Source organism: Benincasa hispida, chromosome 3, assembly GCF_009727055.1.
Source record: "Benincasa hispida cultivar B227 chromosome 3, ASM972705v1, whole genome shotgun sequence".
NCBI lineage: Eukaryota > Viridiplantae > Streptophyta > Magnoliopsida > Cucurbitales > Cucurbitaceae > Benincasa > Benincasa hispida.
The window spans coordinates 4,692,620-4,718,644 of record NC_052351.1 but is presented as its reverse complement, the minus strand read 5'-3'; the positions used below and the strand labels follow the sequence as shown (position 1 = coordinate 4,718,644).

Here is a 26,025-nt window from a genome sequence, read left to right as displayed (position 1 = left end):
ATTTATTTCATTTGTTTTATAATTGTTATAATTAAATGAAATTAGAAATAAAAATCAATAATTCAGAATTGCATGTAAACTTAGGTAAAATCATTTTTTTTTAAAAAAAATAGTTTTAAAATATGATTCACGTAGACTTAATATCACAAACTTCTAATGAGATTAGAAATTAGTTTAATATTTTTAATCAGTTTAATAGGATTAAATTGGTTTATTAAAAGATTAAATTTGTAGCAAACGTATCTATAAGGGACTTTTTAAGGCTAATTCTGTCTAGGCCGGGGTATTTAAGCTGACAGAAACGGAATACCTCGACCTCAGAACTCATGTGAGTTAGATAGATTTGCTACTAGCATACAATTGTTGATCAAGTTTGTTAAAGTGTTTAACGAACATTAATCAAAATTATTTAACTATCCAAATTAAGTGTTACTGTTGGAAAAACTTAAACAATCACTTAGTAAAAATAATTAGCTATATTTTCCCTAAGTTAAATAAACCCTAAGTTAAATAAACCCTAAGCTTTTAAAATACCTAGTGGGAGGAAAAAGATGTATACGATACATCAATTTTTCACTCATGTTTCTCCCCTAATGTTCACACTGTGAGACTCATGCTTGTTGGGTAGTATGTCTTGAACATATTCTATATGCAATAAAGATGTTATTCATGTTTATTCAATAAAACTGTTATTAAATATGTAAATTGCACTTGTAAAGACTAAATCCAATAAATTAAGATCCATGGCTATTATATGAATACTCGGAATTTATGTGGAGACATAAAGATGGACCAGATTCGAGTAGATAGCCAAAACGGTCTATAGTATATGAATAAGGTTGGATACTTTATTCTGATAACACTGTTGGATGCGTCCCACTTTGTATTGAGTACAAACGATGTGATCCTGAATCGTTCATGTGGAGACATACGAGTGGGGGCACCTTATGCAATGAGTTTGCATAAGACTGGACCAATAACTAAGTCACTCTTACTTTATAACATTGTTTAATGTTTTAAGACTGATTATTTCAAAGCGATGATCAAGATAATTTAACCTTAATCCTGAGTTAACTATGAACTCTTTGTTTATTCTGGATTATTCTTAGATTTTCATGGATGAGAGTTGGCTCAACAACGTTGACTCAACAAGTCTCCCATTTCAGGGGTACGACCAGGTAGATAGCTAGGGACATAAGGTGCAAGATGGAATTAACTCCTAGCCGCTATTAGGGATAGTTGAGAGGTTGTTCCCTTAAGTGTTGACTTCGGGTCTTGAACATGGGGCCCCACCCTCTCCGAGAGGGATTCAGTTTGATGATTGAATCCCCAAACCAATTGTTCATTAGAGGATTAATGAGACAACAAGAGATAATCTCGGGGGTAAGACGCTATTGACTTAGCTATTATTACGAACAAACTATGAAGGGTTAACTTACTGATTATAGTTATATCGAGTGGACACAATATATCTACAGTGAGAAGAGTGCAACTATTGGGCTTTAGTGAATTGACCCGATAGTTAATGAATGTTGGCTAATTAGGTTAAAAAGTTAATCGGTTAATTTGGAGCCCATGATCTGTAGGTTCATTAGGTCCCCTAACTAGCTCACAAACGGAATAAATCTTAAAATAGCGTGATGAATAAATTTGAAGCGTTCAAATTCAAATTAAGGGAATTAAGTAATTATATGCGATATAATTACATGTTTAGTTACAGAATCAAATAAAATTGGAGAAGTATGATTTAATTATTAATTACATGAATAGAGATTCATGATCGTGGATTTGGTGTTTAATTAATTTAATATTTGATATTAAATTAATAAGAATAATTAAATTGTTTAAATTAATTATTAATTTTATTTAAAAATTAATTATTGAATTAATTTCGATAAAATTAATAAAATTAACACTAAAATTTGGTTTTAATTTTGAAAAGAATTTGAAAATTAAAGAAAAAATTGGTTTGGAAAAATCCACTAAAGTGGGTTCTTCCCACTTGCATGAAACCCAACTATATTTCACTCAAAATCCACCTTAATATTTGTAGTAGATGGTGTCTCTGTTGGGTTTTATGCTTTAAAACTCGTAGATAGTAAATGTAACTCTTGACTATTTATTAATAAATTATTATTGATGTTTTTCCATAAAGCCTTATTGTTTATATTATGTTAATCATGCCTAAATAACTCTAATCAAATAAACTAACATCCAGGATTGTTGTATGAGTCTTGATCTGTATGTGGAGACATACAAGGATCACTGTTCAAGATACAACCTAAAAGGTCTATTGTATAGAGATAAAGTTGATACCTTATCTTGTAACACTGTAGATGCAGCCTACTTTGTATTTGATACAAATAAAATGATTCAACATGTTCGTATAGAAGACATTTGAGTGGGAGTATACCATGCAATAAGTCTGTATGAGACCGGACCACGAAATAATAACCCCTATCTGTAACATCGTTGACTAGTTAGGTTTCTATTTCACTAGGATGACCTAGGCAACTTAGTCTCAATCCTGAGTGAGTTATGAACAATTGTTCACGAGGGATTGTCCTTTGACTTATATGGGTGAGAGTGGCTGGCTCGTCGACTCAATAGGCCTACCATTTTGGGGATAAAGTCGAATGGATAGCTGGGAACGTAATTTCAAAAGATGGAATTCACTCTTTTCCAGCTTTAGGAAAGTAGATGAATGTTCCCTTAAGTGGTGTTTTCGAATCTTGAACATAGGGTCATGCCCTCTCATTGGCCTCAGAGGGATCTCTGTTTGTTGGTTGGACCACAAACAGGTTGTTCATTAGAGGAACATTGGTACTTAAGGATGTAGAAGTAACCCAGGGGTAAAATGGTAATTTGACCCAGTTGGTGTTACGAACGACTAACTTGCTGTTATTGGTCTATATCCGTGGACACACTAATATATCTACAGTGAGAAGAGTGTAACTGTGAGTCTATGGTGGAGTGTACCCACAATTAACGAATATTGATTAACTCGGTTAATGAGTTTAGCCAATTAATCTCATATCGTTGGAGCTTCTGATCTGTAGGTCCATTAGGTTCCATTGGTAGCTCAAAAAAGATATTGAGGAAATTAAAGTAATTGGAATTGTTGAAATTAACAAAGGAAAAATAATATAATGTATGTTGATACATTATAACATAAAGTTTATAATTTAATTAAACTTTATGATATAAATTTATTTTTGAATTTGATTTAAGAATTAATTTATGGGAGAATTATATATTTGAAGGATTTTAAATATTAAATATAATATGAATTAATTTCATATTAAAACTATAGGTTAAAAATAATGTGCATAAAATGCACATTAAAACTATAGATTATACGAGAGAAAGATAATTGAATGTGGTTCAATTATAAGGTTAAATTAAATATGTGATATTTAATTTAATGATTAATTAATTGGATAATTAATTATTTTAATAATTGCATTTAATTAAATATGATTTGATTAAATTAATTGAATTGAAACTATAGGTTATGTGAGAGAGATGTATTAGAATATGATTCTAATACACATTTAACTAAATATAGGAGATAATTATTATTAATTAATTTAATTAATTAATAATTATTTAATAAATTAAATTCGATTTAATTTATTTAGTTAAATTAAATATATTTATTATTATTTAATTAATTAAAATAAATTAAAACTAGATTTGTTTATTTTAGTTAATAATTATAATAATAAATAAAGTTAAATAAAATTAGGCAACTCCCATGTTGAGGAGTTACGTTTTGATGGGGAGAGGGAGTCTTCTCCCTGATTTTCTTTCTCTCCCTCTGACTCTCATACTGGATGTATGGTTTTAACGAAAAAAAAAATCTCTCTCAGTTAGTACAGAGTTAATCTAAATTTTTTTCTCCCAAATGAAGAAAGGGGATCACACTATCCTGCCTTAGAAAACCCAATAAAGGATACCGATGAAGACTTTTTTGGGAGCGTCATTGATATCCAACAGAGAATTTTCAACAAGGTATGATTTCCTCTTTTTTATTTTGTTGAAAATGTATGTTTAGCCTAGGTTTATTTTCCAATGCTATTTTGTTTGATATTAAATTAGAGCTAAATCTGATTATTCCGCTGCGTGGGGCTTTAATCCCTGCAATCTCATACTGGATAATTTAGATTGCATGGAAGAATAAGGATAAAACAACTCTCATTCAACTGAAATTGAAGCCATGCAAGTTGAATTCTTTGGTTCTTCATAGTTGAAGAAGAGTTCTTCAAACTTGAAGAAACATCCAGCTCTCCTCACATGAAATTCCCTGAATTCAGTTCATTTTGAGTCCCACAACTCAATCTAAGATCCAAATAGGGAGGATCAAGTGGTCTACATCTTGTAGCTGAGAAGATTGCAGTTGATTTCGTGGATTGAAGTCTTCAAAGGTGAGTTATTAAGAAATCCTCTTGATACTATGAACATGCTTAGTTTGATGCTAAAAATTGATGCATTAGAATGCTTAATGATCATGAATTCTTTCGAAAATTGCTTGCTAACTCCAACAATGCTTGACCTTGAGGCACCTTGAGAACATTCCCTACGGATGGTGTTTGCATAGGTCAATATCAAGGAGAATGGAGAGAGCATATATAGTAAGTGGGAGAGGGATGTGTGTCAACATGTCCTAAGGTCTCCTTCATTAGTTTGTACCATGAGATTTTCTTGCAGGCCTCAAGGCGCCTTGGGAGCATCCCCTTTAGATGGTTTGTGCATTATGTCAATATCAAAACGAACTCTAGAAATGGATAGGATCACTTTAGTTTTGCCCAATTAATTTTTTCCTTCGGTTGACTCATTGAGGCGGAACTCTAAGGTCTAAAATGAAGGGTCACACTTACGAGAAATTGTTAAGCTAGTTAATAATTTCTTGACCAAATCAATGATGACTGATTGTTATAAGAATATGAGTTATTCTGGTGTAATAATTAGGTGAGAGTGTCTCAGTTCAGTGTGTCTTAGTTTAGTGAAAGGAAACCTGACTACCCTTCGGTGGCTTTTGTCCTAAATCACTGAAGCATCATTGCAAAAATGAGATGTTAATTGGGGTTCATTTAGTTTTTGCTAAAATTGATTGGATGTTTTAGAGTTAGGCTAAAATCTAATGTAGATCAATTTGTTTTTTTCAACAAAAATGTAAAATTATATTTTTTCTATTATTTGCCTCAACTTGTTTGACTGGTTTTAATTATACGATTTGGAACGTTTTGATTAAAAAAATTTTTGTGGTTAACGACCTCCACATCGTCTTGACTGAAGATTGTCCTTAAGTCTCAACTCCTGATGCAACACGAAATGTGGAAGAAGGCTAATGATAAGGCCCAAGTTTACATTTTGTAAAGCATATTTGATGCCTTAGCCAAAATACTTAAGAGCATGATCACTGCACATCAGATCGTACAATCGATGCAATAATTGTTTGAGCAAAATTCCTCACAATTCAAGCAAAATGGGGTTAATGATGATGAAATCAGTAATTTTAACTCCCTCGATAAACTCCAATCCATATTGAATGTTAAGGGACACATAAAGAAAGCAAATGTTGCCAAATCTAAGTGAAATTAATCAACAAGGATTATCCTCTGAGATGAAACTTGGAGTTTATGATCTGGATTATGGAGCTGATCCTATTACTCTCCAGAAAAGAAAGAACTTCAAAAAAAAAATAAATCTGATTTATTTGTCTTGAAGACGTGCTTAGTAGAGAATGATGATTTTGTCTGGATAGTTGATTCATGAGCTACTAATCACGTATGTTCTTTCTATCAGGGATTTAATTCCTGGAGAAAATTGGTAGCTGAGGAGATGACTCTTAGAGTCGGTACTGGTGAGATCGTTTCAACTGTTGCCGTAGGCAGGCTTAAGTTATTTTTGGACACAAAATAATATATGTTATTGGATGACGTATATGTAGTTCCTAATATCAAGAGGAACTTAATTTTTGTTTCTTGTCTAATTGAACAAAAGTATTCCCTATCCTTCTCTGAAAATAAAGTGTTTATTTTTAAAAATGAAATGGCTAAGCTTTGGTTCAATGGAATGTACTAAGGCCGTCAGTTACAAAAGTTGTGCTAAATACTGAAATGTTCAAAATAGCAACAACTTTTAAAAGATCAAGAATTTCTCCTAAAGAAAATGCTCATCTTTGGCATCTAAGGTTAGGTCACATTAATCTTAATAGAATCGAGAGACTGGTGAAAAGTGGATTTCTAAATGGTTTAAAAGAAAACTTTTTACCTGTATGTGAGTCATGCCTTGAAGGCAAAATGACAAAACAACCTTTTACTGGAAAAGGTTATAGAGCTAAAGAGACCTCAGATCTTTGTGGTCCGATGTAAGAGACCGAGAAGGGTATGAATATTTCATACCTTTCATAGATGATTATTCTAGAAATGGGTATCTATGCCTAATGCAACACAAGTCTGAAGCACTTGAAAAGTTCAAGGAGTACAAGATTGAGGTTGAAAACTTGTTAGGTAAAAAGATAAAAACACTACGATCTAATCATGGTGGAGAGTATATGGACTTAAGATTCCAGAACTATATGATAGAACATGGAATTACATCCCAATTCTCAGCCCCAGGTACACCTCAATAGAATGGTGTATCAAAAAGAAGAAATAGAACCTTGTTGGACATGGTTCGGTTTATGTGGGCTATGCTCAACTTCCTGACTCGTTTTGGGGATATGCAATAGAGACTGATGTTTACACTTTGAACAATGTTTCCTCAAAGAGTGTTTCTGATATACCTTTTGAGTTATGAAGAGGTTGTAAAGATAGTTTACTTCACTTTAGAATTTGGGGATGTCCAACCCATGTGCTAATGGAAAATCACAAAAAGTTGGAACCTCGTTCAAAAGTATGCCTATTTGTAGGCTACCTCAAGAAAACGAGAGGTGAGCACTTCTTTGATCCAAGTGAGAATAAAGTATTTGTATCGAGAAATATTACCTTATTGGAAGAAGACCACACGAAGGACCATAAACCACGAAGTAAAATAGTTTTAAGTGAAATTTCTAATAAAACTACTGAGACTTCAACAAAGGTTCTTGAAGGGGTTGATACATCAACAAGAGTTGTTGATGTCAGTTCATTTAGTCATTCACATCCATCTCAAGAGTTGAGATTGCCTCGACGTAGTAAGGGTTATGACCCCACCTAAACGCTACATAGGTTTAACAGAAGCCCAAGATATCATAGTTAATGATGGTGTTGAGGATCCATTGTCTTATAAACAAGCAATGGAAGATGTTGATAAGGATGAATGGATTAAATCCATGAATCAAGAAATGAAGTCTATGTACTCTAATTTTGTCTGGAAGCTTGTAAATCAACTTGATGGGGTAAAACCTAAAGGTTGTAAGTGGATTTACAAGAGAAAAAGAGGTATAGATGGAAAGGTGGAGACTTTTAAAGCTAGACTTGTGGAAAAAAGTTATACCCAGGTTGACTATGAAGAAACTTTCTCACCTATTGTCATGTTAAAGTCTATTAGATTCTCTTATCCATAGCCATATATTATGACTGTGAATATGACAAATGGACGTCAAAACTATCTTTTTGAATGGCAATCTTGAAGAGACCATCTACATGATCAAACAGAATGATTCATTGAACAAGATCAAGAGAAAAAAGTTTGCAAGCTTAATCGGTCTATTTATGGACTAAAACAAGCATCTCGATCTTAGAATATTAGAAGATTTGATACTGCGATCAAATCTTATGGCTTTGATCAGAATGTTGATGAACCTTGTGTTTACAAGAAAATCATCAACAGCTCAGTAGTTTTTCTCGTACTGTATGTGGATGATATCCTACTCATTGGGAGTGACGTAGGTTTTCTGACTAATGTAAAGAAATGGTTGGCCACCCAGTTCCAAATGAAATATTTGGGAGCAGCGTAGTTTTTTATAGGGATCCAAATCTTTGGGGGTCATAAGAACAAAAAGTTAGCATTGTTTCGGGCATGTATATTGACAAGATGCTTGTCAGATATTCGATGCACAATTCCAAGAAGGGTATATTACCTTTCAAGCATGAAATTATATTGTCTAAGGAGTAGTGTCCTAAGCCTTCTCAAGATGTTGAGGTAATAAGATGAATTCCCTATGCATTGGCTATTGGTAGCCTTATGTATACAATGTTATGTACCAGACCTGATATTTGCTATGTAGTAGGGATTGTTAGTAGATATCAATCCAATCCAAGATTAGATAACTAGACAGTGGTCAAAACAATTCTCAAGTACCCTCGAAGAATGGGGGACTATATGCTTGTGCATGGAGATAAGGATTTGATCCTTATAGGATATATGGACTTTGACTTTCAGACTGATCGAGAGTCTAAAAAATTCACATCCGGGCCAGTGTTTACTCCGAATGAAGGAGCTATAGTTTGGCGGAGCATCAAGCAAGGATGCACTGCAGTCTTCACTTTGGAACCGAATACGTAGTTGCTTGTGAAGCTGCTAAAGGGGTTGTTTGACTTAAGAAGTTCCTTACTGATTTGAAAGTTGTCAAATATGTCTTTGCCCATCACACTATATTGTGATAACAATGGTGCTGTGGTAAATTCTAAGGAACCTAGGAGTCATCAAAGAGGCAAACACATTGAACGGAAATATCACTTGATTCAGGATATTGTGTACCGAGGTGACGTGATTGTCATAAAGATTGCTTCGTAGCATAACGTTGTTGATCCGTTTACAAAGGCTCTCACAGCTAAAGTGTTCGAGGGTCATCTAGAAAGTCTAGGTCTATGGGATATGCAACATATTGTCTAGGGCAAGTGAGAGATGTTACTAGGGTATAGTGTATGCTTTAGTTTATTGTATTTTGTACTTTATTTGTATTGTACATTTGGCTCCTTAAGCTTTAGAACTAGTGGGAGATTATTGGGATTGATGTCCTAAATCTCTCTTACATTCTTGTAGTTTGTAAACTTTATATAAATAAATTGTTATTAATAAAATAATTGTTATTATGAGCATACACTCAATCCAATAAAAAAGATACTAGGTTATTTTATGTAATTTAAACATGTATGTAGAGACATACATATGAATCATGTTTAAATGATAACATAAATGGTTTGTAGTAGATGGATAACATTAGGTACTTTATCCTGGAGATACTACGAATACGACCCGCTTTGTAGATGTTACAAGTGTTGTAAAGTGCTATAAATGATCTTACCATGATCATTCATGTGGATACATGTGAGCGGGGGTATCTTATACAAAGAGTTTGTATAAGATCGGACCACGAAATGATTAGTTTTATTATATAACATCGTTAATAGTAGAGATTTACATTTCACCAGGATGACCATAGATGACATGACTTGAATCCTGAGTGAGTTATGAACCCTTATCTATGATTTACATGGGTGAGAGTGGCTAGATCACCGACTCAATATGCCTACCATTTTAGGGATTCATCTAATTGGGAAGTTAGGAACACAACTACACAATATGGAATTCACTCCTTCCCTGATATTGGGGTAAATACATAAATTACTCCCTTAAGGGATGATTTCAGGGCTTGAACAATGTGGTCACACCCTCTTATAGACCGAGAGAGATTTGGTCATAGTTGGACTATGACTTATTGTTCATTAGAGAGATCAGTGATAATTAAGGAGTTAGATGTAACTACAGGGACACAACGGTACTTTTGGTCCAGTTGTACTTACGAGCAATTTGTGAAAGATCATTGCGCTATTGACTGGTTATATCTAATGGAACAGAAATATATTTGTAGTACGAAGAGTGCAACTGTTGGTCTTTAGTGGAGTCACTGACAGTTAATGGATGTTGGGTAATTTAATTAAAGAGTTTAATTAATTATCCAAGTACCATTGAAGCTTCAATCTACAGGTCCATAAGGTCCCCTCTGTAGCTCAACAGGGACAATTGAGAATTAATTTTGGATTAATTTGAATTGTTCAAATTAATTATAAGTGATATAATTAATTAAATTAATTATATGTGATATAATTAACATAATGTATTAGATACATTATAACATAAAATTTATTTTGAGAGGAATTAAATATTTGAATGTGATTCAAATATTAATTTTATGGATGAGATTCGTAAAATTAAATTTAGTATAAATGTGATTTATACTAAATACCATGTATTATTTAGATAAATAAAACTATAGGTTATATTGTGATACAATATAATAACTATAGGTTATATGTTATATTTGAGATAACATATAGTATAATATATATATTATATAATAAAGTAGTTATTATATAATTATATATATTTTAATTAACTCGATTATTTTTTTAAAATTTCATAAAGGAGGGAGTACAACTCCCTCCCCTAATTTTTCTCTCTTGATAGAATGTGAAAATGGCAGGAAGTTTTAATGAGAATGATAATCTTCTTCATAGAAGCTCACAAAGAAGGTCTCTGTGATTCACTCCCAACGTTTTTCTCCAGAGAAAAACTCCTCTCTCAAATTCTCTTCCTCTTCCCAAAACTCAGAGGTCACAACTTCTGGATTCTTATTCTCAAGAGAACATAGAGGTTGACCTCCTGGTGGTGGCCATTTGGTTTTGCTGGAAGTTTTTGGAGATCGAGATTCAGATCAAAGTATTCGTGATTGGATCGAAGGAATACGTGAAGAATTTTTTCTTCAAGGGTAAACTTCAATTCATCTCTACTTCCTTTTTTATCATGCTATAAAATTATAATGCATAAATGTTTTTGTTTTGTAAAGTTGGGATTCTGTGAAAACAAATTGGGACGATCTTGCTTTCATTGCGGAACTTTACCGTTCCTTCAAGGAAAAATTCTAAAAATATTTTATATGGACAAAACATATCCATTGAACATTCTAATGGAAGTTCGTTCACTAGATGTGAAGAAATATATATTTTGACCTTAAAATGATAATGAAGAACTTCTTAGTTTTGAAGTATCATATCTTAGTAGAATTGATACACTTATGTATCTTGCTAATAATACAAGATCAGATATTGCATTTTCAGTAAATTTATTAGCTAGATATAGTTCTTCTCCAACGAAAAGACATTGGAACAAAATTAAGCATATACTCCGTTGTCTCCGAAGAACGATTGATATGAGTTTGTTTTATTCAAATAAATCAAATTTTGATCTAGTTGGTTATGCAAATTTAGATATTTATCTAATCTATACAAAACTAGATCTCAAACAAGTTATCTATTCACATGTGGAGAAACTGCGGTATCACGACGATCGGTGAAACAGATCATAACATTCACTTCTTCAAATCATGCTGAAACCCTTGCAATTCACGAGGCTAGTCGAGAATGTGTATGACTAAGATCAATGACCCAACACATTCTTAGAATATGTGGTTTGTTTGCTAGTAAAAATCTTCCAACGATATTATACAAAGACAACACAATATGTATATTCTAAATTAAAGGAGGATATATTAAAAGAGATAGAACAAAACATATTTTACTACAGCTTTCTACACTCATGGTCTCGAAGAAAATGATAACATCATTGTACAACAAATTTGTTCGAAAGATAACCTGGTAGACTTATTTACAAAAGCATTACCTACCGTAAGCTTTAAAAAATTGGTGCACAACATTGAAATGTGACGACTCAGAGATCTTAAATGATGTTTTCATGAGAGGAGTAAATATATTATATTTTTTTAGAAGTATAAATATATATGAAATATGTACTCTTTTTCCTTCAATATGATTTTTTTCCATTGGGTTTTTCTTAGTAAGATTTTAATGAGACATTTCATATATATATAATGAGCATCTAAGGGGAGTAATATTATAATAAAATAGATGTCCATTAGTACCCATGATTTGTGTCCTAAAAGAGCATGTGTAATTCTTTCATCACCACCATGATTCATTCTACATGAAATCCAGGTGCCTTATGGATACTCATCCTTAGTGTCCACTTCATTCCACCACTTACTTGTCAAATTACCTATAAATAGTGGCATTTGGTAGATCTTGGTAATTTACACATCGGTGAGAAAAGTAAAGAAATGATTGAAGAATTTTAGAGAAGTTTAAATTTCTATAATTTCTATTTACATAATTTTTATAATTTGTTATTTTATTATATATTATGCTTTATTTATTTTATAATATGTTATTATTATATTATATTTTCTCTGATCCATTCTGCTCCCAATTTCACAAAGTTTGATATTTTATTGATTGAATCGATATGATTTATTAGTGGAAAATTTTTAAATTTTGATTTATATTTTATTTAATTGGATGAAATAGAAAACTTTATGACATTGAATTAAATGAATTTTTTTTAAGGCGCAAAAGAAAGAAGAAAAGAAAGAGCAATTAATAATGTCTCATTAAATAAACACTATCATCTATTACAACTTGGGTTTTTTTTTTTTTTTTTTTTGAAAGGACCCCTTGTCCTTTGTCCGGTAGTGATTAAGAACATAATAAATCATCACGATTTGAATACAATATAAGAAAAAGGTTACTACCCAATTTTTCCAACGGGATATTATGTAAAATTACACAAAACTCAAACCTCTCTCTCTCTCGGTCTCACTTTCTACTCTAAAATCACACTCTTCCCATAAAAAATGAAAAAATAAATAAAAATCTCTCAGTTTTTCTTATACTATACAATGGGCATTTGGAGAGCCCTCATATTTGCGAATGTCTAGTAGTGATTAATCAACAACCACACCCCAAAAGGATTCAGATAAAAGAAGAAGAAAAAAAATGCAGCTCAGCTCAGACTCGGACGTTTCCATTTCATCGCGAGCGGCAGCAGAATAAGCAGCATAATACACAAATTTGATCATATGGGGGTTCTTAATTATATAGAAACTAAACTAACGTCCAAATTCAGAGTGTTTTGGGTTTGGTTTGAAATGATTAGCAGGAGGAAATAGTGGAGAGTGTGGTGGCTGAAGCAGAGGATGTTCTTGGAGATGGAAATGCCTGTTTCAATAATACAGTTGGGAGAATGCTGGTTTTTCTCCTCTCTTGTTCTTTGATTACTTCTCCAGCAAAAGCCTCTAGTTTCTCTAAATTTGTGTTCTCAATCATCTTCTTTCCTTTGAATAAAACAGCTTCTATGTTCTTCTGTGTTAGCATTTCATCTGCTTTTTCCAATATGTTTGTGCTCTTTTGCCCTCTTTTTCCCTTCTCCAAACCCCCACCATACTTGCTCTTTCCTACAATCCCATTTCCCTGAGGACATAAAACAAAGAATTCCCTTGTTTGTTAGATTCAATGGAGGACAAATCTTCAAAAGTTGTTCGTGTTTTTGTTCTTTTTCTAATTAGAGCAATACTTAGGTACTAGGTGAGCAGTAAAAATAGCTGCAATTCAGCTAGCACTTAAGTATTATTAAGTGTAGAAAGGAAATTAAAAGAAGGAATTTGAGATGAATACCTGAATACGGATATAATTGGTTGTCCTGTGCGGACCAAATGCCATAGAAACAGCTTGATCAACCTATAGAATAAAGAAAACGCACACAATAATTAGCTCACCAACCCATTAAATGAATTAGCCCCATTTCTTTCTCTACGTGTTTTGTGATAACAAATTAAGATTCTCTTGTTTGTTGCCAAATATTTTATTTTGAAATTCTATTTGGACTTAAAATAAGGTCACTATAATTATGAAATGTTTAAATAATATATAAAAAAAAGGGGTTGGAGGAAGCTGATTTGTCATGCAATAAAGCTGTCCAATCCAAATACGGCCTCCTTTTTAAATGTTGTATGCTCAAAATTAAATGCCGAATCTCTTTGCTATTCTCTTCCTCAACCGACAAATCTATCCATATCAATTTAATAGTAAAATTTGTACTTCCGATTTATTTATCTTTTAACCACTTTTTTAGTGAATTAATTCATTGAATTTTAAATTAAGGTTAATTTGACTTGGGGAAGGGCAAGATTAGGTAATTTACCACGTCGGAAGCTCCTTCTCCGGCGATCCTTGTGAACGAGGCCGGCGATGAATTTAGGTTTACGGCGCCGAAATCCGACTCTCCGTTTCCGAGAGATACTACGAGGAGATCTTCGACGCTGTTGCAGAACGGAAATTCTTGTTTATTGTTCAACACATGAGTAATGGCGGCCGCCGTCGGGTTGTTCATCGCTATGCCGCCGTCAACGGCGGAGATTTTCGTTCGCTTGTCGACAGACGACATTTCGATGGCTCCAGAGACCGTCGGTTCTGCAGACGTCGCAATACAAACGTCGCGAATCTTGAAATCATAACCGTCCATTTCGTGAGCGTCGGCACGAGAAAACAGGAATGGCGCTCGCGTGGAGAGATCATAGCACGGAATCAAAACCGACTTCAACGTGTCCTTCAACGTGCACTCTCCAAACGTCTTGCGGAACAACTTCTCCACCTTCGTCGGGCGAAACACTCGTCGGAAAATTCCTCCATCTGATGACCGGAAAATCTCCCGACGGTTCTTAATCAGAAAATTCAAAGCTCCATCCGCCGTAAACAGAGGACAACCGTCTTTCCCCCTTGTAAACAGCAACGCCGCGAGAATGCCTCCCGCTCCAGAACCAGCAACCACATCAAAATAGTCGGCAATGCGCGCATCAGGCTTTCCCGACTTCCAACGGAGAAAATCCTCAAGATATGCAAGTGACTTAGCGGCAAGAATTCCGTCGGTGGAACCTCCACCATCAATACTCAGAATCCTGACCTTCCCTGAGTTCTGCTTTCCAGATTTCAAGCCATTACCATCCATCGGAGCCTGAGCAGCCACATGTAGCTTCGGATCTGAATCATCACAGCCAAACAGAAACTTATTTTCCAGAATGGAGAAGATCTCATAAGTAAGCTTATCAACATCGAAGCTCACTGACTCAATATCGTTAATCTGAGGAAACGAGGTCACAGCAGCCATTTTCCACAAATCAAATCCGCAAAATCAAACTCGAGAATCAATTAAAGTTATTAATTAGAAGAAAATGGAAATGGAAATTAACTCCGTCCGCAGAGGAATTGGAGAATGTGAAAATGGATATAGAAATGGAGAATGAAGAGATGAAGAACAAGGAAGTGGCGGGGGAGTTTATATAGCAAAGAGAGTGAAGAGTTACGTACGTGCGGCACTGACTTCGGAAAATGCGCGCGTGCGTTCTATTTCACCTTCCCCTTATTTTTTATTTTGGAAAAAAAAAATATATTATCGTGGAGGAACATTCCTTGAATTTGATAGACAATTAAATAAACTTCTTCTTCTTTTATTTTATTTTTTAACCAATGTTTTATTAATAATTAAAAATGGAATTCCTTTGAAGGCGTGTTTGGCGGAGAAAAGATTAATTTAATCTCACCTTGTCTGTTAGGAGGGTGGCCACGTATATTGTTATTCTGACATTAGGCCGTAGACAAAACTAAATGATTCAGCCATTTATTCGACACTAGTAATAATGTATATATAATTTATCATTGTGGTTATTCGGGGGGAAAAAAAAAAAAAGAATTATTGGATTATTTTTAAATTGGAGAGAATTTGTATGTGTTCCCTCCCTCCAAAAGAAAACAAATTAACTTCCGTTCAAACCAAAAGCAGCCCTCCAATTAAATTCCAAAATAAAGGGGACAGATTTTGCTTTTTGGCACTTTCCTTTCTCTTTTCTCCCCTTTTTCTTTTACCACCAACGCCAACACAAAATGAAGGGCAAACAAAAACACTTCAATTAGCAATTCAAATATGGCTAGGCCTCTTTCAACTTTTAACTTTTTTCCTTTTGGTAACGGAATTCGTTTTTACTTTCTTTTTATAATACATATAATCCTGAGACCTTTTTAGTAACTATTTTATTTTTTTTTATTCTTTCAAAATCAAATTTACTATCAATATTTTTATTTATAGGTTTCTTACTCATTACCTACTTTTTAAACATGCTTTAAAAAATTAGACTAAAATTTGAAATATAAGTCTCGTGTGGTGATATATATATATATATATATATTTTAATATTAAGTTTGTTGAAGGTTGTCTAAGGTAAGGCTTAAAGCTTGCTAGGTGTTGAAAGGAGGCATAGGTCACATCACAAAAGGGGAATTGTAGATGTCTTGAAGTTTGCTTCGACCAACCGAACTGATGAATATATACCAAGTAAGAAATAATCAAATCGGATCCGGGCTGACACCCTATAACCTTGAGCACCAGAAACGTCCCTGACACCATTGTCACACGTAACAAAAAGCGTGGGATGTTGATTTTTTTGATTTTTTTTTTTTTTTCTGTATTCATGCAATGGAGGTATTCCATAATTGAATTCAAGGATAGTAGCTATAGGGATGTTGATTTTAAAGAGTATTGAGCGGGAAAAAAATGAAAAATGGAATGATTATGGTGTGCCAAGCCAATAAGATGGTAGTAGGAAAATGTGTGTTTTGAGTTTGGTAGTGTGGAAAGTGTTTGCACCGTCAAAAAGGAAGACCAAATAATAGAGTCATATCATCATAAATGAAATGAGATATGGGGTTGGGTGCTAGCTAGCTATATATATTGTACTCTTAACTAGATAGGATCTAAGATCCTATTTGGTCCCCCACCCCCAATCTTTAAATATCTCTACTCTATTCTTTTCTACCCCTTTTGGCCTTTCTTTTTTAACCAACTTGGTAAACTTTAATTTAACCCTTTTTTTTTACTCCCCTTTCTCCCATATATCTCACCATCACACACATTTTTCCTTTCTACTAACTCAACTTTCAACCTCACCCACCTCCTTTTAACTCTTCATTACCCACTTTTCACTATGTTTTTTTTTTAATCCTTGATTTAAGGTATCTCACTTCAAATGTCTTATCAATATATTTAGGTACGACTCTTGTTTTTATGAATCATCAAATGTCTTTTTAACCTACTTTATCATCGTTAAAAAATCATAAGATCATTCAACATATGATTGTTCTAAGCTAAATATGATTAATTTTGAAGTTTCTATGAAGTGTAGGTAGACTCTCTAATCTCTTGGTATGTACAGAAACTATTAAGTTTCTAAAAACTTTATTTTTAACCATACTTTCATGGTTTCGTGATCTCTTTTCTTCTAATGCAATATAAATTTATTCGTTTACCCTCCTTTGCTCACGTCTCACATGACGAGCTAAACATGATTTGATCTCATATCTTTATCGTTAAAGCAATTTTACTTTCAAGGAAAATGATCTAGGAATTTGGGCTTGTGTGGCCTATTATAGGATTACACAGAAAAATAGGAGTCACTCTGTCTTCTTGAGTTTTTTTTTTTTTTTTTTTGAAAAATAATAACTATATAACAACTCAATAAATTTGATTAGATAAATAAACTTACATGTCAAACACATTTTATGAACCTTATGCAACTCTCTTACACACATCTCAATACATACGTACATATTTGTGAGAGGTATGTGAATGGTTATATTTATGATTTAGATGGTTAAATTATAAATTTAGTGGTTTTAAAAGTTTGAATTTTATTCATACAATTTGATACACAAGGACAAAATTATAATTTTCCTCAAAACTAGAAGGTGCAATTTTGTAATTTAACCCATCTGCATTGGTAAGTGTACGGTACAATGAATGACTTGTACATATATTTCTATTTTTTTAAGAACAAGATTTGCAGAGGCAGAGAACAGAGAACAGAGATGGTGAGCTGGCAGATAACTATTTAAATTTTTGTTATAGACCAAAATTTGATGTACACGAGTCACACACAACACAGAGTCAAAGGAAGGGTTGAAAATTATAAAAAGAAAAATATTGTGTTGTGTTGTGTTGAGTTGACACTTTCACCCACAGTTGTACAGGGCCCGTACCCGACGACATGTACCTAATGGCTGAGCTGTGCTACAAAATTAAAAACGCCTATACTCTTTATATTTACATTTACATTTACATTTTCTTTTTTTCTTTTCATATATATATATATATATATATATATATATCTTTTGTACACGTACGCACCTTCCATTTCAATTCTCACCCCCCTCACCTCACACACGTGGATTCTATGCTTCTTCATATTCAAAACTTTTCTATTTTGATTTACTCCTCCAACACTTAAGGATGCACCTAAAATTTATAGTTTTGTTCACTACATACAAAAATTTCCTTAAAAAATCTAATTAATGAGTTTTTTTTTTTTTTTTTTTAATATTGCTAACTATTTGTAGAAAATATAAAATAAGAATTTATGAAAATTTAAAGAAAAAACGATATGATTGTCTGTTCAACCATATCATTGTCGTGATAACTTGTAAAAATATAAGTTATTGTTACTTCTTAATTAGAATAATTATGGAAATTAAATGAAGAGTGTATTAACTTGAGAAGAAAATCATGCAAAAAAACCATCATTGCACTTAGCACATGCAAAACTAATTATCCTGAAATGTTACAATTCTAACCACTAAAAATGTAGGAATTAGAATACAAAAAATCAAAACTTATCAAGAAAGTTTATGCTGGAACATGTGAACGCATAAGAAGCCAGACAAACCATGCAATGAAAATTGGAATCGTGCATTGAAAAGAAGCATGCGGCAAGGAAGATGACAAATGCATGAGCGATGATATGTCCAATCAAAATGCAAGTTGGAAGTTGATTTGAAAAGGATACGACGGAGCCAATGAACTGATGAGTTGACGAAAGCGGCAGACGAGGTATAGAATTAAATGTAAAATGTGACTGATAACCATTAGAGAGAGCTTTGAGGACAATCAATTGAAACTATAAATAGATCAAGTCTCTCACACTTTAGAGGTTCTTATTTCTGCTCTTCTCTCGCTTCAGAAGGGGAGAAATTCTTGAGTTTTAGAAGAAGAGAAAGATAAAGGGAGAGATCTGTCATTCATTCTCTAGCGTAAATGCAGCAAGCTAATCACGATAGCCAGGAAACGGGAAACTGTGACTAGTGGCTTGACACTAGGGGTGTTCAAAAAACCCGATGACCCAAAAAAATCGATCAACCCAACTCAATCCGTGCGGTTTGGGTTGGGTTATCAACTTATTTGGGTTGGGTTAGGTTCAAATAAATGAAAAATTTATGGGTTGGATTGGTTCATGGGTTCACCTAATAGAACCCGAACCAACCCAAATTTATTATTAACTTTAAACTATACATTTTTTATTACTTATAACACAATTATTTATACATATATTGATTTTATTTTTATTTCATTCCAATATTTTTTTTAATAATTTATTCTTCAACAACTCTTAAAAGTAGTTTCTCTACACTATATAGAAAAAAAAAATTCACTATATAAATTGAAATTGAGTGTTAATCTTAATTCAATATCTGAAAATAATTAACTTAGATTTTTAAATATTTACGTTTTGCTTCTTTTTAGAATAAAATTTTAAATAAATTACTCGATTAACCCGAACTAACCCAACCCAAATATTTCATGGTTGGGTCGCGTTGGGTTCATTTTTTAATAAGGGTTATTTGGGTTGAAAAAATTTACAACATCAACAATTGGGTTGGATCTAAAAAGTCTTTCAATCCAACCCAACCCAATCCATGAACACCCCTACTTGACACCATTATTTCTCTTATTAAACTTCTTTCATCCATTTTGATGTGCTCTTTCGAATTTATAACAAAACATCGACAGTATGTTTGTACTTCATTCTTAATATAAATCATGAGTTTCATCAACTTTTATTCATCTATGTGCTTGTTTTTCCTCACAATGAGTAGCTACGTCTTTAATAGGCTGGGAAGAATAAATCAACATCCTAGCGAGTTTTGCATAAATAGAAATTTCATTTTGTTTAATGTGTGCACAATCTCATTGCTTGAATCCATATGGTCAATCAGTTCAAGTAGAAATAGCTAACTATGTGAGAGAGTAAGTAGCTGTGGAAATCATTAAACAAGAAAAATGGTGGCTTTAGAAATAAAGACAATAATTTGTTTATTTAACTTAAGCATGCATCTTAGACACGAGATTAATGTGGCTTAAACACCGAGAAGTAGTTATTTTATTTTGTTAAGTTAAAGACATGAACTGATCCTTATGAAAAAACTCGAGTGAATGTTGATGAATCTTTTCAACCCTACATTTATCCATCAACAACTAGTTATTTAAAACAAGCTTGCTAAAATTTGTGTTACACTTTTATCAACAACGCATACCATTTCCATATTCAATGCATATCACCTTCATCCTCAACGCATTTCTAACCTTGTCTTTCCTTTCGTTTGTCTATAGAGAGTCTTTCATTTTACTAGCTTAAGCATCTAACAAAAAAATTGATTAATCTTGAAGTGTGAAAATTATTAGGTGACTAGCATTAATTAGTTATTATAAAAGTCCCTATGTTCGACCCCGACTCATCAGGATACTCTAATCAAATTTATACTTGGATTTGGTTAGGGAAAACTTATGTTAATTAAAGATAATCCAAGCAGTTAATAAAAATAAAATAACAATTCTCATTAAGTGAGCAACAATGTCTCATATCTATGGTTCTCATATACGTAAGAATACATCACTTTTGTCATCGTCGTGCAACCACTTCAACCTAAATAGTTGTAATAGAGGGAATGACATGATTATCTGTTCAAACATATAATCTCTATTTGTTATATTGTGATGTTTCATATCTATGATCTAAATCACACTCGTGGACGAAAAGATATATAACTTTATTATGTAACCGCTTCGACATAAATAGTTGTATTGAGAAAAATGACGTGATTGTTGTTCAAATATCTTTCCCCGGTTAGATCATGATAATTTCATAACTATTTTCTACATCGTATCCATATATTAAAAAATACATTACTTCAATCTAAAATAATTATAACGAACGACAAAATTCATAAAGGCAAAATAAAGTGGTAAAAGTCCTCTCAAAATAGTCACTCCCATGTGAAGTATAGATCAGTTTTCACTCAATCTATTTAACTTACTTAACTGTATTGCTTGGCGGTGTACCGGAATATATAGGGCATGTTATCTGTTTATAAAAAAGAAAAAAAGAAAGTCGGATATTTTAACCCTTTTGTTAGTGTGGGTTGGGTTATTTAATTTTCATAGGGATAAACTTGTACTTTAGCGGGCCAATGGGCAACAATGTTCTTTAAGTGTGTTTGTTGAAACTTCTATTTCATTCAACGAAATTTATGGAGCATATATGCTATTAATTGCCCTAAGTCCCCACTCCCTTTTTTCAATCAACAGAAAATATCTTCTTTTTTATTTTTTTCTTTTTTTTTTCCTTTTCCACAACTCATAAATACCATTAATTACCTTTTAATTTTCGTCAATACCCAACATCTTCCACTACCATCATATTAATTAATAAGGAGAGAGAATTTTGGTAACTTATTAAAATTTCTAATCTATCGTCATTCCTCTCTCTCTTTTTTTTCTCCTTAATGGAAAACCTATAATTCCGTTGACGTCCATCAAGTCGTTTTTGTCTTTGCATGAAGTTGATTTGTATTAAATAAATTAGTAGTTATGATGGTATCTTATGCACACTTCAAAAGTCAGTTTATATATTTATTACGTGAAAAATTCTATCTCGACGCATCTCAAATATAATATAATAAAATATTATCAAATGGTAATTTTATTTTTTAATTATTTTTTGTATGATAAAAAAGTAGGAAACATACTGTACATGATTGTTTTATTTATTACAAACAACAAACAATCAACTATAATTTTGTTTTTTTTTTACGTCGATGATTAAAAATATTTGAAATATATAAAATGGAATGAATGTAGAAGTGTTTTTCTTTCTTTCTTTTTTTACAGACTTCTAAGACATTTTTCTCATTTATAGGCAGTGACAAATTTAATATGGGTATATAAAGTAAACAAAATATTAGGTTAGTGATATATGCATTTTCAGCCTCTTTGGTCAATTTTTCGGAAAAAAAAATTATTAAACTAATTAAGGCTCACAAATATAGTTGTGATCAAAATTAAAAAGAATGTCACGTAGAGAGTGACTTTTTAATTTCTTTTTCTTAAATTATTTTTAGGTTTTTTTTTCCTCTTTAAAAAATTAATTTAGGCTTTCTTTTTCTACGAGGCTTCAACTTCATTTTTTTTTTTTTTTTTTTTTTTTTTTTAATTCCTTCTTCAACTTCCACTTCACTTTTCTTGACTTATTTTTCAGTTTCTTAGGTAGGGTTTTAAATTATTTTTATATTTCTTTTTGAGTTTGTTATTCTATTTATAATTTTCATGTTTCGACTATTTTTAGTTTATAAATTTATTTTTCATGTTTCAATTGTTATTCTATTTATAATTTTCATGTTTCGACTATTTTAAGTTTATAAATTTATTTTTCATGTTTCAATTTTTTTTTTTTTTAAAATAGTTTATGGGTATTGGGTTGCTTAGTCATCGTTCACAAGGAATTTTTTTTTTCTTAACTTTTATTTTAATAAAGAGAGTTTATTAAAAAGAAAAAAAACCTCGTCCTGAAACATATATACTTTTTATTTCTGAACAACATATAGAAATGTGAAATTTAAACCTAGCTTCTTAAGTGACAGTTCATGTCTTAATTAAATGTGAGAAATAATCTTAGTTAATATGTAAAATATTCTGAAATGATGGCATTTTCAGTGAAATCAGCAAATAATATTTTAATTTTAATAAATCATTCATCCAATAAATGAGTTCACTAAAAAAGTGATATTTATTAAAATGGGGAATTCTAAAATATCATATAAAAGCATATTCTATTCTTTTATAAGTCGAAACTATATTATGAATTAAATACAAAATAAATAACTTGACCCATCGAGAAATGTTCGATTAAACATGAAAAATATTGAATCAAGGATTTTGGTTTTTGATTTTTTTTTTAAAGAAAAAAAAAACAGAAAAAAAGATTTGGACGTTTGGAGGGTGGGACTGCGGAAAGTCGGTCCAACTAATTTTTTCCGCGAGGGACATACTACTATTTATGAAAAGGCTTCATTATTATTATTTATTGCTTTCATATTCTCTTATATCCCTTTCTCTACGTATTAATATTGTTATTATTTGGATAAATATCAATTTATGTTCCAAAATTTTGGTATAGTTTCAATTTAAATCATAAATAATAATTATATTAATTTAAATTCTAAACTTTTATAAGTATATCAATTTGAATTTTAAATTAATTATCAATTTAAACCTTAAACTTTCGTAAGTTTATCAATTTAATCATTGAAATTTTATAAGTACATCAATTTAAATCATCTATCATGTTTTATTTAGATATACTTATCAAAATCAGAGTTTAAATTGATACAATCATTAGTTAAGAATTTAAATTGATACACTTCTTATAATTCAAAATTTGAATTGATACAATACAACTATTAGTTTAGAGTTTAAATTGATACAACTCTCAAAATTTAAGGATATAAATTGATATTTGTTCTTTTTTTTCTCTCTAAAATTTGCCCACAATTTGTTTTTATCAATATCCAATAAAGGAGTAGACTTGTTGAGTTGGACTCGACTTATATCGATATATTTGCTCGTTTTTACCTTCTTATTTATTTTTTTTCTAAAATTTGCATCCAACTATTCTAGAATAGAATTGTATTAGTTTAGCATTTTTACTTAAAAAATATTTTTATAGGTACTTGAATTTTGGAAAATTGTTAAAGTTAAGCAAAGTGATTCTTTTAGGAGTTGGAATTATGATTTTATCCTTAAATTACTACTCCATCAAATACAAGAAATTTGAGAATGTCTCTCTTGATTCATTTTTGTTTTAACTAAATGACTATTCGTTTTTTATATGTTATTTTGCTTATTTCCTAAAATCAGTTGAATTTAGATTTCATGAAATCATTTAAAAGTCAAGATGCTTTATATTTTGTTAAGCTTATAAATTTGGTTGGAAATAACATGAGAAAACATATAAAATTGAATGAATAAGAAAAGAAGTATGATTAAATATATGGTATTTGATGTTTTTGTAATATAAAGGTAAAATGATAACTTCACTTCTTAAATAAGTTTTTAAAAAAACTTTTTGGAAAACATGTGTATTTTTCATAAGGTTTTTGGATTTTTAGGTTAATTTTAGCTATTTTCTTGAATCAATATTTACGTTTTATAATTAGAGGTTCCAAAAAAAAGTTTCAAAAATATTTTTGAAATATTTTGCTATAAAGTAGAAATATTTTTGAAATTTTTATATTTATAATTTTTATAATGATTGTGTCTAGTAGTTAGTTATTCAACAAGTAACTTCTCCAAAAATCACTTTGTATTGACGTTAATTTTTGCGTAGCACATGAACTATGTTTTTTACGAGTTAGGCTTTAAATCAATCAGTCACATAATATTTAATAATACAACAATGCATTGGTGTGTGAGGTTAGTGTTACTGTGTTGACAAATTAATGGCATAAGCCTAATGAAACACATAAAAAAAAACATTTTAATATATTGAAACAACTTTGAAAAATAGAAGGTCTCATTTGATAATTGGTTTTAATTTGATTTTCTTTTAGATTTAAATTTTTTTCCTCCTAATTTTTATACTATAATTTTCAATGAATAACCTGGTCAAAGCTATTTTATTATTGCCAAAATTAGACCGTTTATTTTAAAAAAAAATACAACTAAATTTTGCACTTTAACAATGTTTCTTTAATTGAAAACATCGAAATTCATTTTATCTTCATATAAATTTGTTTATTTTTTTAAATACAATACCGATGGAAAATTCAAACCACAAATTTTTTTTATTGTTAACATATTTGTATGTTAAGTTAGTTATACTCGTTTTTGACATATAAATTTATTTATTTTAATACACGTGAAATGTTATCGATAATATTAAAAGAGAATATAAAAGAATAGAATCTTTTCTACTAATATATATATATATATATTAGAATAGGTGATATTATTATACAAGAATAAGGGATCCCACAACCCGGAATCAAGGCATCAAAGCGACATGACAACAAAACCAAAACAAAGTCAACAAGATAAGACCCGAACAAATTTTACTATTAAAATATATTACCAGGGGTTAGCAAACTCATTTAATTTTCTAAAATATCATGGGCAAACTAATCCTAGAATATTATTGCAGTGCGAATTAATTAACAAATGGTGCATGCCAAAATATTTGTTTGGCTAATGAGGAAGCACAATTATTATCCAACATGCTTCTAATTTTGGGAAATTTTCTATACATAAAAAGAATCGTCTCCGAAGGGCTAAAAATAATCATTCCCATTCCAAGCCTGACCGTTAAAATAATTATTTTCGGATTTTTCATGAGTTGATTATAGCATTGTTTGCTTAAAGTTATTTTTAATTAATTATTTAGCGTTAAAAATACCAGCAAAAATAAGAGAATGGTAAATCTTTTTTAGATTTTTTTTAAAGGTAAAATCCATGAATTAGTAGAATTTTATTTAAGTCATTAAACTTTGAGTATAATTTTTATTTAAACATTATTATTATTATTTTATTATTTTTCGAGAGAAAAGTCAACAGAAATGAAAAAAAAGCAGCTCCCGGCGAGGATCGAACTCGCGACCTTTTGCTTACGAAGCAAACGCACTACCACTATGCTACGGAAGCGATTGATTATAAATTATTTTATAAAATTTTTGCCATATAATTTTCATCGTGAACTTTGAATCACTCTTTAATTTAGCCACTATCGCCCCGTTCTAGACAGTTTACATGCAAATCATACCTTGTTTAGACCATCAAAAATTACATGATAATTGGTTTAGTCACAATTAATAAATGCACGCATTTAATATTTTATCAAAAAACAAATGCACGCGTTTAATATACCACAATTTTTTAACTATTGTCGTCCCTTTTTTTTTTTTTTTTTTTTTTTTTTTTTTTAAGACAAAGATCAAAAGGGCAAAAGTCCAACCAATTACAAAATGCAAAAGCATAATAAACCATGCACGATAAGAAAAATGTAGGATAGAAGACTCCCGATCTATCAAAGCTTTA

At 31.3% G+C, this 26,025-nt stretch overlaps 1 protein-coding gene and 1 non-coding gene across 2 annotated transcripts; both read right to left on the bottom strand.

Moving 5' to 3' along the window:
* Positions 1-12,427: 12,427 nt before the first annotated feature.
* LOC120074532 (patatin-like protein 3) lies at positions 12,428-15,091 on the bottom strand. Its single transcript, XM_039027687.1, has 3 exons — positions 13,984-15,091; positions 13,458-13,520; positions 12,428-13,253 (listed from the first exon to the last, which is right to left on the bottom strand). The coding sequence occupies exons 1-3, from the start codon at positions 14,944-14,946 to the stop codon at positions 12,936-12,938; spliced, it is 1,344 nt and encodes a 447-aa protein (XP_038883615.1). The 5' UTR covers positions 14,947-15,091; the 3' UTR covers positions 12,428-12,935.
* A 10,469-nt stretch (positions 15,092-25,560) lies between these two features.
* On the bottom strand, positions 25,561-25,632 carry TRNAT-CGU. The gene has a single exon. It is a non-coding gene; the product is annotated as a tRNA-Thr (tRNA).
* Between the last annotated feature and the right edge of the window lie 393 nt (positions 25,633-26,025).